The 14,318-nt window shown below is 39.6% G+C and overlaps 1 protein-coding gene across 1 annotated transcript in view; it reads right to left on the bottom strand.

Moving 5' to 3' along the window:
• Window positions 1-14,318, bottom strand: part of acap3b (ArfGAP with coiled-coil, ankyrin repeat and PH domains 3b) — a 63,769-nt gene that overhangs the window by 24,959 nt on the left and 24,492 nt on the right. Inside the window, exon 2 of the mRNA XM_044023523.1 lies at window positions 3,554-3,611. Within this exon, the coding sequence (XP_043879458.1) occupies window positions 3,554-3,611 (58 nt within the window). The remainder of the gene's footprint in view (window positions 1-3,553; window positions 3,612-14,318) is intronic.

Here is a 14,318-nt window from a genome sequence, read left to right as displayed (position 1 = left end):
CACAGTGTGACGTGATATTAATCGTCACAATGAAGACGTGACACAATGTACTATCACTAACCGAAAAGATTTTTTCCCTCTCATACACCCAGAATTTCAGCAATATATAGAAAAGGCTTAAGAAGCACAATCTCAGACATCGGTCACACAGGGAGTGATATCAGATGCACGGAGCACAAACCATAATTGTAAACATGTAAAGTTTATTACCAGGTGCAGACAGTTCACAGCAGAGGCATGTGCTCTTTTAAACACCACTCAACCACACTAACTGGCAACCGCCACACTTTCCCACTTTATAGGGAATATGATAAGCTACAGAGTGGCACACTGTCATTACTACTGTCCTCACCCAGCTGTGTACACTGCAGAATCACAACTATGTGTGTGTGTTGGTGAGGGGTGGAGTGGGAGTGGGAGAGTGGGGGTGGGGGTGAGGGAGGATTGCAGAAGCGGGATGGCTGTAAACCTTTAATTAAATCACTTGGTGCAGAAGTTCCCAAGGTTGCTGCTCGACGAGTGTGGTGTGATGATGTGCCGCTCGGCTCGCAGTGAGACTTTTATTCTGTATTCCGGCTTTAGACTTTTATTCCGGGCTGGAAATGAGAATCTCTTCCATACAGGGGCCTGGGTGAGATGTGTGCAGTACAGGTGATCTTTGCACACAGTAGGAAGCACCAATCATAACATGTAGCATACCAAAATGACAGGTAGAATCTCAGCTAAAAGCCTCTACCAGCAGTGCCACCTAAATGAAACACGTCAAGTCAAACCTCAAGCAATTACATGAGCATATAACAAAAACACACACTTTTGTAGGTCTGCTAACATCCCCTCATCAAGCAAAAGTCCAAACTATTCTAATAGTCTGGCTAAAACTGGAGTTTTAAAATCCATGTAAACATGTTGAAGTTGTACTAAATCAAATTTGGACTAACACACCCAGATAATCAGGTTGGGAGTTTAACTACTATTACTTGTATAAAAGGCCACAACTAACTATTATTTCTATCAACTATTAATCTCTTGATTATTTTCACAATTCATCAAGTAATGGTTTGTTCCATAAAACGTCAGAAAAGAAGAAGAAGAAGAAGAAGAAGACGGAAACAACAGTAAGAAAAACATGGTGAAATTCAGACCAATACATTTTTGGACTGACTTAAATAATTTCATATTTTGATGTTTTTTGACTTATACACATTACAGTGTACATGGGTGTTTCCCAAACCTTATATACTGAAGCACACTTTTTTTTTTTTAAAGATGGTAAACCATCATGACACAAATTACAATATAAATCAAGACAAACGCAAATTTGTGCATATTGTCGCAACTTATTTACAGCCATATCTGTAAGCAAGACTTCTGACCCAGTCTTTGGGAGTCACTGGTGTACATGTGTCATGTGCACACCACAGACACGGTGATGAATCCATGTACAACAGTGCGATGCCTGCTCTTCACTCGTTGCTGCTGCTGCTGCTGGTCTGGCAACATATCTGTCAACAAATTGGCTGGTCGAGGGAATCTGATCTCATCTCAAGCCCTCGGGGTCTGAACGTGGCCATTATAGGCACAGTGTACGTGTCAGGATTTGTTGATTAATGGACTGGAAGAACCATGGGGGTCCACTTGCTCTCACAATGCCACATCTGGTACCACACGACAGACTTCGCAGCGTTAATCGACCGAAACAGATAAAACAGAAGTCACTGGTGTAGGATTTGACAAACTCTAAATGGCCCATAAGAGCCACACTTAGGCAAATATACTGAACAATTATTCACTCTATATATAATAGATAGATACTTTATTAATGTTTCACAGGAAATGACAGTAGTTACTGCAGTTTATTCATTTCTAACCACACACACTGTAACATAAAAGCACATGTGCTAGATAAGGTAAATTCAGCCTCCAACCCTGGTTCAGCAGAAGTGTGAGTTTTCAACTGGAAAGTTGAGGGTTCGATTTGATCGAATGTTGATTTTGTGCCAGTTCATCCCTATGGTTACTAGATAGAACTTATGAAATGCAGCTTGCATTTTGAGCAGGTAGTTACAATCCAAAGGGGAACTTTACATCCCTCCCATCCCAATAACATTAAAGTTTGAATAGAAAGTGACGGCTGCAGGGTGACCGGCTACAAAAAAGTTGTGTGAGTGAATGGCGAAATAGTGTAAAGTAGCTTTGAGTGGTCGTCACAACGTTTACACAGAATTGTCCCCTGACCGTGTTGATATTGCATACATTTTCCATATAGTATATATTGTGCAGCTCTATAGCAGAGTCAGTCATTAGGACAGTGACTGCAAGCAGCGTCAGCAGTCATTAATCTCAAACATGCTCTGTGAGATCATCCGTCAGCAGCTCCAGAGCCTCAGTGACAGAGCAGCGTGAGGAGTGAGGACACACTGCTGAAAACAACAAATCACCCCGATTGAAACCTCTCTCTCTCCCTGAGTCAGTCATCTTTCAGTGCTCAGGGTTCAATAGAAGGTCATGACCTTTCAGGAGCTGAAATAATCATGGGATGTGTGTGTGTGTGTGTGTGTGTGATTGGTGTGTGATTTGTCTGAAATGTCAAAGTGTTGCCTACTGGCTCGCTAATTTAAGAGTGGGGGCAGGGACTGCGCGCACCTATCGATAAACCTGGAGACTGCACCATCGAAGAAACGTCACAATCATTTAAACAGCTCGTTCATCACTTTCTCTCACTCTGGCTGTTTGTATGATCCACAAGACGGCAGGTTACAACAGGGACTTTTTCTGTCACAGTTATCATGGTAAAAATAATCACAATTCACAATATCATTGATATAGCTTTTTAGATTTTGTACATGTAAACAGGCAGCACCTCGCACCAATCCGTCTGTATTTGTGAACATTTTCTGAGTTTGCAGGAAGCAGATTAGCTAGCCTTTTAGTCCAGAAAAAAGGGGAAAAAAAACACTAATGTTACAAAAACATGTTGTAAAATGATGAAATGTAATAAAAAAAATATGTTAAAAACATAACAAAAAACATGACTGACAAAAAATGTTGTAAAATGTTTTAACCTTAAATGTAACAAAATGTTAAAGGTCATAAAATGATTGAGTGTAACAAAATATGTTATTAACGATTATTAAGATGACCGGAAAATATGACATAATGTCATGTGAGAAAAAACTATATAGCTATAAAATTATGAAATGTGACAAAAATATGTTAATGACTTCACAAAAAACGTGACCAACATCACCAAAGGTTTTTTGCAAAAATGTTGTAAAGTTACACAATAAAACAAGCTGACGTGACTGACAACACAAAAAATGTTATAGTTGTAAAAAATATATAATATTATAAGTCATGAGCTTTTTGAATAAAACCCAAATGTCTGTCTGTGAGTCGACAAACACCGTCCTGACACATTCATATGTATTTGTGTATTTTTCTTCCAAACATCAGTGAAGTTTCAGACGCTGTAAAGCGACCGACACACGTTGTGCTGTATATTTATCAAATGTGACGTTTTAATGAGCTGAACATTGTGCAGTGCGGTCCATACCTTGTCGAGCTTTGCCTCGATCTCCACCACATCCGTCTCCACATCGTCGATGCCAGCTCTGCAGCGAAAACACACACAAAAGCCACACAGTTAATCACACATGCTCCTCCGTAATTGGCATCGCCATTTTCTGAAAACCACCACAGATGGAAAAAAGATTCAAATTCTTGTTTGGTAGCGGCACCGGGATGAGCAGCAGAAAACCACAATGTGACTGACAGACAGATTTCTTTTTATTGTTGTGCTGCTATTATGCAGAGAATTTATGAAACAGGCTCATGAGACACCATTATCCAGAGATTCAAATCAGTAAGACAGAGGAGAATATAAATAACACATCATTCTAAGCAAACAAACCTTCCTGACACTTTTTCTTTCCAGATTTTAGACCAGAGGATTCTGATTCAGAAGATGTTCACAACATCGATTTAAACTTCACAGAGTCGTTGTTGTTTTTCTTCTTTTCAGCTTGTACCTGAAAAGAGGTACAAGCACCACAGCAGATCATCTGCCTGATTGATATTTTTCTTGTTAAACAATAAAAATAAAAACACTATAGACTCTCGTGAGAGGGGGATGGTCACGAAGTTCAGCCAGAGTAATGATTAGGGCTGCATCAATTATTAGATTAATCGATTATCAATCAATTACTAAATTAATTGTCAACTATTTTAGTATTTTAGTAGAATTTTTTCAATAAATAAAACAAACTTTCAGCTTCTTACATGTGAATATTCTTTCTTTGCTCCGTGTAACAAAGAAATAATTTAAATGGAAACATTTTATGGTTTCTGGACAAAACAAGATGTTTGAGAACATTATCGTTTCCAGACAAGTACTCGATTCATCGATCAATCAAGAAAATAGTCGACAGATTCATTGATTATGAAAGTAATCGTTAGTTGCAGCCCTAGAAATGATTATTGTGGGCCATAATCCTGAATTGGACAGACAAGCTAAACAATGCATCATTTCTAGAGCACATTTAAAAACAACCAAGTGCTTTACAGCGTTAAAGGCACACCAACATAAAAAATATAAACATAAAAATCAATAACATGAAAGTAAAACAGTTAATTAGTGACATAATAAAATAATAAAATAGTAAAAAGGTAAAATCTAGGAAGAAGTGTCTGCGTTGACTATTCTTATCCTGAAGTGAAGGCCAAAGAGAAGAGGTGGGTCTTTAAAAGTGATTTAAAATGTTCAATGTTGGGGGCAGATTTCATTTCCATGGGTAACTTTTTACAAAGTTTAAGGGCAGCTACAGAGTTTTTAGTCGGGACTTTGGCAGCCTGTTATTAGACCTCAGAGCTTAAGATGAGGCAGCCCGTGGCCAAGTGGAAAGGGAACTTGACTTGTAAAAACAATAGTAACATTTTAAAATCAATCCTAAGAGGGAGCGCAACACAGTACTGACCCAGGTTTGCAACGGATAAACATTTCTTGTGGAACGTGAATGAAAGAAGCCTCTAAAGTGGCTCTAAATAGTGTCAGTGTAGAGCCGTGTGAATAAAGTTGTCTGTATTCAAACCCCAGCAGTAGCATCATCTCGTCTGCTTTATGTTTTTCCCTCCATTCACTGCCAATCAAACTGCAATCAGTCACCACAGTCTCACAGTCTAACGTCAGCCCCGATGACTACATCGACAGAGGCATCGTTCTGGAAGATTAGTGGCCACGGCCGAGCTGCAGAAACAAAAAATCAATGAATGACATCATGCAGAGACATTGACTGTTACTTAGGCAACCATAAGACTATCAGCAGCAACGAGGGAAGGTAACAACAACTTCGCTCTGAACAACAATACAATAACACACAACACTAATGAGTTATCATTTAGTGTTTTCATCTTGTTGTTTATTAAATATGAATATAATGGGATTTGACAAGAAGCTTTTACCGTCCTTCCTACAAAAAATCCCACACACACACACTCACACATGACCACATTTACAGGGTCAGTTGTTATGGTAAGTCCTTGCATGTGGGGCACAAAGGTTGACTCAATAAGTCAAATTGTATATGTTATGTTTCTGGCACATGCACCACCTCCACCCATTCATTGAAGACATCAAGCAAACATCAGAGGAAAAACATGACTGTACAAAACCTGAAGGACGTGGAACTTGTGCGAACCTGTGACAATCAACAAGAATGTCTTTACGTGACATTTAAAGGTGAAAACGAAACATGATTGGTTGAGTTGTGACCAAAGTATATTCCAAGTGTTCCAAAAGACAAACAGAAACAGATTTAAAAAACACTTTTTAGGTCTCTGTAGTTCAGTTCAGTTCAGACCTTTATTGTCCCACAAGGGGGAACTTTGGTTTACAGCAGTGGTTAAAAAGACAGAAGACAGAACACACAAATATTGCAAGCAATCTGATAAAATTCAGCCGCAAGAATTGTTTGTTTAAAAACCCCCTACAGATGACTGTGCAGGAACGTTTCAGAAGATCAAAGGTTACTGAAAATACTGACCAAGAACCAACAAACATACTATGTTCACAGTCACTTAAATCCATGGTTCCCAACCTGAGGTCTGAGCCCCCACAGGGGCTGTGAGAGCTCATGTGGGGGACGCAGAGCTTTGTCTGCTCTGAGGTTCTCAGGTTATTAAAATTATATTTTCCCATATTAAATTTAGAAAATCCCAATAAAACACTCTATTTGAACTCAGTATTACACAAATTAAAACCCATTTTTATGGTCCACTTTTAAATGACTTAAGCAATGTATTATTGACACCTGTGTGACCCTAAATATCATGTCTGAGAAACATAAAAGTACCAAAGACTCACTCAAAAAGGAAATATTTTTATGCATATACACTGTGAGAGTAGGAGCATAAACCTACAACTGCTGTTTATTTTTGCATATAAGCATTTGTAATAATTCACTTTATTCTTTCAGTGTGTGTTTCAGTGTGAGTTTGTCTTGGACACAAGCAAAGTGAGGCATGTAAGTTGGGAACCAGGTTGTCTCAACCATGACATAACTAAATGAGTTGAGTTGCTACCATGTGATTTGCTGATTCGATATTTGTGTTAACAAGCAGTTGAAGAGGCGTACCTAATAAAGTGCACCACATATTCCTTGGGATGTGACTCTGTTAAAGTAAAAAGAACACGATGTTTCTCCTCAGATAAATAAATCGAAACGTATTCTCAAAGTGCTCATGCAGGATCAGCTGGATTTTTCACGGCTCAGGCCAAGAATCAGTGTCACACCCTGCATGTGCTGGAACACGTCGACTGTTAACTAGGAAAAAAAAAAAAAAAACGTGGGAGACGATGATCTCATCACACAAGCTCAACCCCACCCTCAGCTTCGGCTATTCTACTTGTAAAAACACCGTGACAGTTGATCTGATTCGCGACAGGAGAACATTCAGAACATGTGAACCCTTGAACAACAGCAGCACATGGTTTGGTTTTTTCTTCCCTCCAAAGGTTGCGTCTGTTTCTGCTTCAGATGGGAAGTGCACAGCGGGGTCATCACCGCTTCACCACCTGCTCCAAAGAACAACATTCCCAGAATTCCTTTCTGCTCCTGAGCATTTGTACAATGCCGGGAGATGCTTATTTTTGACTTGTGGCTGTTTTGCACTTGTCTTCTTGTCTCACACAGTGTTTATAAAGACAGCGATGTATCTCTGGACCGCAGCTCTTGTGTGGCCTGCACACAGCTGATTTAAGATTGTTTCAGAGAGAATTAGTGCTGGGAAAACAGAGGTGATGAGAGCAAAAGCCTTTTCATTAAGCTGTCGGTTTAATTTGTAGCACTTGTGTTGCGGAGAAATTTCTGGCATGGAGTCCAATCTATCAAACTGGCTCACAGTTCCTGCTTTTCTGCTGCGTGTAAATTAAAAATACAACACACACACACACAGGTTTGCACAGCTATCCTTGGAAGGACTCCATTCATTTGATTTCAATTCATTTGGATGGCCTAAAACAAAGCTTTATCCCTAACCTTAACCATAACCAGTTAATGCATAACTCTAAACTTAAAGTAACTACAATTTAAATCTTAACCCTATACTTAATCAGTTCCTACAAAATGTTTTTCCGCCTCATTAGGACCAGGTTTTGATTCACATGACAACAACTGGTCCTGACCTGACAAGGTCATGCCACAAAATGTCCTAAAGAGGTAACAAATACAAGTATACACAAATAATATCTTAGTGAGGACACAGGCCCCCAAGTACCTAAACTTAACCCTTAACCTTACCTAAAGCCACTTGTAACCATAATCCTAAAACCACAAGGTCAAAATGTCCTCACAAAGGTTTGTACAAAGGTTTGTACAATTAAAATTAAATAAATACAAGTAAAAACACACACACATATTTGTACTACATTCATAGTGAGAACCCTCACATAGGGACATAATGCATTCCCTAGCCCATTACCCTAACCTTAAATGTCTAACCTTAACCCTAAAACCTCTTCTTAACACCCAAAAAACCCTTTGAAGATGTGAGGACCAGACACAATGTCCTTACTCTGTATGGTATATGCAATGTTTGATCCTCACAAAGCCACAAATACAAGAACACTCACACATACACACAGCATAGCACAGCTCCCCTAAGCAGGGGGAGTCAGATCCAACGAGCATCATGTTCTCCATTAAGTCACTCTGAACCAAACACATTCAATGTCAAACAGCTGTTCAATGTGGAGGATAAGCTCATTACAAGCGTGTCGTGTTTCTTGTGGCACACACTGCCAATAAGTACTCGCTGACATTTGATTGCATTTACCACAGCCGCTCGATGCTCCGGCCGTCAGAGTTTAACTGCAGGACAATAAAAATGTGAGTGTGGGTTTTGTGCTTTGTGTCCCGGGCTAGACTCTCAAGTGTTTTCTCAGCTGACAGATTTGTTTGAGGGTTTGATCGTTTTTTAAAATCGGTACACTAAGAAAATTGCCAAATCAGAGCTAGAGGCAAATGTGTGTGTGTCTGAAGAGTACAGACATGCCAGCCATTTTATTAGGTACACCTGTTCAACCGCTTGTGTAGTTGTGGATTTATTAAATGTATTTGCTTTGGGGTAGAGTGTACAAACTATGTTCATCTCAGTAAGAAGAAAGATGCTTTGTAGCAGATTTAAGTACTAGCTAATTCCCAATGTGGATAGACATAGTCAACTACAGAGCACACACACACACACACACACCCTCACTCTTGTTCTTATGTCTTAGTGAGGACACTAAACCCAGTTGTAACCATAACCCTAAAACCAGGTCTTAACCATTTTAAGTTGTGGGGCCAAGACAAAATGTCCCCACAAGGTCAAAATAGATATGAATACAAGTACACACACAGCACACTGAATAAAGGTAGGGTAGTGTAAAATGTCCAAACATAAAATACATTAAATGCAAACATCTAATTATCCAATCACATGGCAGCATCTCACTGCACTTAGGCGTATAGACATGGTGGCGAGGATGTGCTGGAGTTTAAAGAGGGCATCAGAATGAGGAAGGAAGGTGATTTTGAATGTGGCACGGCTATTGGTGTCAGACATGCTGGTCTGAGTATTTCAGAAACTGCTGATCAAGTGGAATTTTCACACTCGACCATCTCTGGGGTTTACAGAGACTGGACTGAAAATATCCAGTGAGCAGCAGTTCTCTGGGCAAAAATATAACTCGTAGTAGTAACCACTTGTTTACAGAGGACCATCACAGGTTGAACCATTGAAGCAGATTCAGACTTCAGACCACACGGGATGCTACTCCTGTCATTTGTTATTATTGTTCTGTCATGTACCTAATAAAGTGGCCAGTGAGTGTGAGTGTATGTTTGTCCTTATTCACCACCACCCCTGTAGTATATCATATTCAGCTATTCATTTTCCTCAGGCTCAATGCACTAGAGAGCTATGGGATTAAAGCGAAATGGCATAGGACTGACTCCCACAGAGGATTATTGGTAACGTGGCGAGACATAATGGTTACATGTAGATGGAAATTGTGTTCCAGTGCCGCCTGATTTCTGTGTGTGTGTTTTTAAAGATTAGATAAACTCATTTTAGCTGTCGTAATGATGATGATGATGGTGATGATGATGGAGAAGGGGGGTGTGCTCATACTTGCAGCCAGTGCTAACATACTGTACACAGTCTGACATCACCAGTGAGGGGGGAAGGGGATCATCACGTGCAATTGCTCCACGTGTTCTCCCATCAGCTCCAACAAGCATCCACATCTACTCTGGCCCTTCACGCTGTGTGTGTGTGTGTGTGTGTGTGTGTGTACTCTAGCGTGAAGCTCGCGTGGCAATCCAGTCCAATCTCCTCACACGAGAGCAAATCGCACACACGCAAATCCACATGGCAAGGCTTCCAGCCCAGAGATACTGCACATCTGAGCCTCCATGTCTTCCAGACTCCATGTGTCACACAGCATCACATTCACATCAAACAGGAGAACAGCAGCGGAAAGACCAACAAGTCCTCCGATAGCCAATGAAGCCTCACTCATGGTGCTTTCCAGTTCCATTCAGAAATACAAATGTAACAATGGCTAGCATGAGATACTAAGATTAAAGATTTGATTTATACACTCGAGTCAGCAGTGTACAAAAATGGTGGTAATAAACAGAATTAATAATAAGAAATATGTAAAATTACACTTCATATTTTACAACTTTGCTCTGTGGTCAGATAGCAGACTGGCAATTTCCAGTTGCAATCAGAAGTACAAGTGTACATGTCCTTAATGGGAAGTTTCAAATTGTAGTCCACTTCGGACTCCAAGATGGCATAAAAATCTGCTATCTTTACAATTAATTGCACTTGTGATTTACATTTCTCAAGTATGTCAGTTTTACACACAGTACTGTTCATTTTTTATCCATGGGCATTTGTTTGAGTGTACAAAATACCCCATAGAGTGTTGTTATTTACTGCTAATAATGACTAGCATGATATACGTTCAGTGTTGCCAACTTAGCAACTTTGTCGCTATGTTTAGCAACAGTTTTTCAAAAAAAAGCAATGAGGGACAAATCTTCCGACTTTTTCTATTGATGACTTTTGGAGACTCTGGCGTGAAAGCACGTATCGTTTTACTTCTCAATGAGCAGAAAACAGGCTAAATGGTTAGCCGTTAGCGATAGCGGCATCTCATCAAGTTTAACAACTGACTCACACGCCACCTGATGCTCTGTGCTAAAGATGGCTATCAGAGGTTAGCAGAGCAATGTTTGTCATGGCTAACTATGTAGCAAGAGTTGCTAATGTTGCTAAAGTAATGCTAATGTGATGACAGCCATGTTGGGTGCATTTTGTACAGCAAAATAATCGGAATGGGGAACAACAACCTTGTCATAGACCTCAGCCTGGACTGTGTGGTGTTAGAGTTCAGCACATAAATGTGATTTGATGGGTTACCTTCTGTGTAGGAATATTTGCATAACATGATTTGAATAGCCAACGTTGCCACTCCTGCTGCTTAAACGAAAGGTTGACCATTTCTAAACTTCGGTTTAGATTAGATTTAGGTTAAGGTCAACCTGATCTGTTGGCGCTGCCTAATCTGACCCACTGACCTAAAATGCATAAAAAATATTGTTCTAATCTAGACATACATAGCATTACATGGACAGATTAGTACAGGATGAACAGTTATTATTTGAAAGCTGACTCAGCAGTTCAGGCTGTGATGAGCTATGACCTCATTTTGCACTGACATCAGGTGATTATAAAGCAAAGCACACACAGAGAAAGAGAGACCTACTAGAATAGAATAGAATAGAATAGAATATGTCGTTATTGTCCACTGGGGTGGAAAATTATTTTTGCTTCCCTTAAATAAACATTTATTGAACAACATTAATGGTCTGTTTCTCCAGTTCGTATTTTGTGTGTGTGCATGTGCAAAAAAATAAGACATGTCCTTTAGTTAATATAACACGCTGTGTACTTAGAAGACTGAGAACAGTTATGTCTTAAATGCAAGTCACAGAATAAGACATGTCCAGTTAATATAACACGCTACAGAAGACTGAGAACAGACATGTCACATGTCGTGGGTGACATGGTTGTATTTGTATCTGTGGTTGACGAATATTTCTATCAACATGTTGCTGTCACACGGCAGTTGCATCAATAAGCAGTAACCATGGCAACTGTAAGGAAACACTTCAAGTGTCATCATTCTCTGGATTAACAGTGGACAGATATTTCTGTCCAGACTTTTTCACCCATTTTCTTTGTGCGTGTGTTGTCTTTCACAGACTTCCACTGTAAACTCATTTATAATGTATATACAGGACATTTTCATCTGGCTCCACCCACAAGTTCAGACAACACACACACACATGAAAATATCCCCTTCCCAGAATTCCAAGTAGCAGCTCCATGGCAACCATTCATTGACCCCAATCACCATGGCAACAGCCATCATCATTGCTCATGCCTTCCTTTTTTTTGTTACTGACCAATTTCCTCTTTGTCTGATGTGTCTGTCCATCCCTCTTTCACTCTTACAGCTTCTTCCTTTTATAAACAGCTCACTCTCCTCTGACACATGTTCCTGCAACATCATTAACCAAAATACAGGACGCTGCTGCTGATGTAGCCATGGAAAGACCCAGTGTGTTAGGAGGAGAGGAGGAGGAAAGTACCCTCAAGTATCTCGCAAAATGCCTAAAAAGCTACAAACAGCTCTGTTGTTCCTACAAAATTCATTATTTTTCTTAAAACATTTAGAGAAATGTTTTTATTATTTGATGAAATAGTAGGTTAAATAGAACACTGCTTACTTCTCGAGGCGGCAGTGTATAAAAATGGTGATAATAAACAGAATTAATAAAAAGGAAGCAGAAAAAAAGCTGTAAACTATGTATACAAATGCAGTTAAATACTATATCATAATATAAAATTAAGTTCCCCTTTGAGCAGTTATTTTAAGGATTTTTCTTCATAATAAAGACACATTTCCATTGAAATATTGATGGAATTATCTTAAGCACAAAATGCAAGTTAAACATCTTTTCTATAACCTTGCATACATTCACATATTTCCCCCCAAAACTGAAGCTGAGATCAGATGACTTTGGATAATTGTCTTTGTCTGACGGTGAGCAGACGCAGGTGGTTTGGGGAGGGGGGACAGTAACTCCAGCCCATCCCTTTTTCTTTGTTCTTCTGTCTCAAACAATTCCACATTCAGAACAGTTTTCTTCACCTCCAACAAACATTTGCGTTTTTTTCATTAAAGTGTCTGCATCTTCAAAGGGGTTTTCGATACGTTTCTGATAAGCTTTGATTTCTCTTCCTCCACGACGTCTTAGTTTCATCCCACAGAAATCCTTCACTTCCCCTTTCTCTTTGTTTCGTTCGTGCATGTCTCCCGCTGCCCAGACTGTCTGTCTGTGACACTCCTTCATTAGCTGTTGGCATGGACGGTGTGTGTGCATGTGTGTGTGTGTAAGACAGAGAGACAGACAGAGAGACAGACAGAGAGAGGGCTGAACAATGAATCATTTTAAATTGAAATTGCAATTAGAAACCACCACATTTAGCAAATTACAACGGCTGCAGTGTAATACTTCTATGTTCTATATCAGCGTTAGAGCTGCAGCTACTACTCCTACTACTATTTTGCGATCTTAGAATCATGTGTTTAAAATATATATAAATATGTTTTTATAAAATAAAAATGTGCACATGTTCTGATTTCTCTGCTCCTCTACATGGCAGGGGAGTATCTTTGGTTTGTGGACATGTAATTTTTGGGTTTCTTGAGAAAATCAACTCAGTTTTCTATCTTTATCCTTTAAACGATTAGCTTGGGTCAAGCTTTCCTAATCGTTTTTTTTAACCTGTAAGGGGAGGGTTTGCCCTCTCTTTCTCTGATTGGTTACGTTGTTGCTGTGTAAGCTGTTTTGAGACTTCTCAGCTTTCTTTACCTGACATTTTGGGTGATTTCCAAATACATGCAGGTGGCACGCTTCCACTAAGCTTATCCCTTGGCTCTTGATGTGAGGCTAATGAGGCTAATTTACGACCTCTACTGTAGCACTTAGTACAACACAAACTTTTCAGACGATCCTAGTGTAGCACACGAACATTTGTCAGCGCCAACACTTGCATTGATATTTTGTTAAGAGGTGGGACAATGCCACTTTTTGTGTCTCATAAAACAGCGTTATCTACCGATACCAAGTTTAGTCCGATACAGTCATTTTAGACCATTCATGAACTATGAAGCTGTTAACAACACATTTGTGTTGAGTCATTTCAAAGACATAATTCTCCAACTGTGTAACAAATATTGTTCTCCCAAAAAAAGAAAAAAAAAAAGCCTCTGACTCAGCTGATTTTTTACCTACACAGTGAAGCATGATGTGATATATAGGATTATTGGATTGTATTGGATTGTACACCTCTATCTGTACGACTTCAGAAAGAAAAAAAATAACTCATTTTATTCCTGCACTATAGCTCTATACCACTAAATGCACACACGCATACACACACACACACACACACGCACACACACACTGAGACTCAATTAAAAGAGCTTTCACGAAATGATCCACACAAAAGACACACATTCACTGAAACAGACGATCTTTTCACTCTAAGAAGGAGCCAAGCCAAACACTAGTATCTTATATGTGGTCAACAAAGATGCCTTCACTGCACTCCCCATAAGCCCCGCCTCCCTGCATCCCAACACATAACAAAACATCACACTCATTCCCCTGAAAAAACATTTGACTGCAGCGATGGCC

Source organism: Solea senegalensis, linkage group LG4, assembly GCF_019176455.1.
Source record: "Solea senegalensis isolate Sse05_10M linkage group LG4, IFAPA_SoseM_1, whole genome shotgun sequence".
NCBI classification, from domain to species: Eukaryota; Metazoa; Chordata; class Actinopteri; order Pleuronectiformes; family Soleidae; genus Solea; species Solea senegalensis.
Note: the sequence above shows the minus strand (reverse complement) of the source record. Positions and strands in the feature narration are given on the sequence as shown.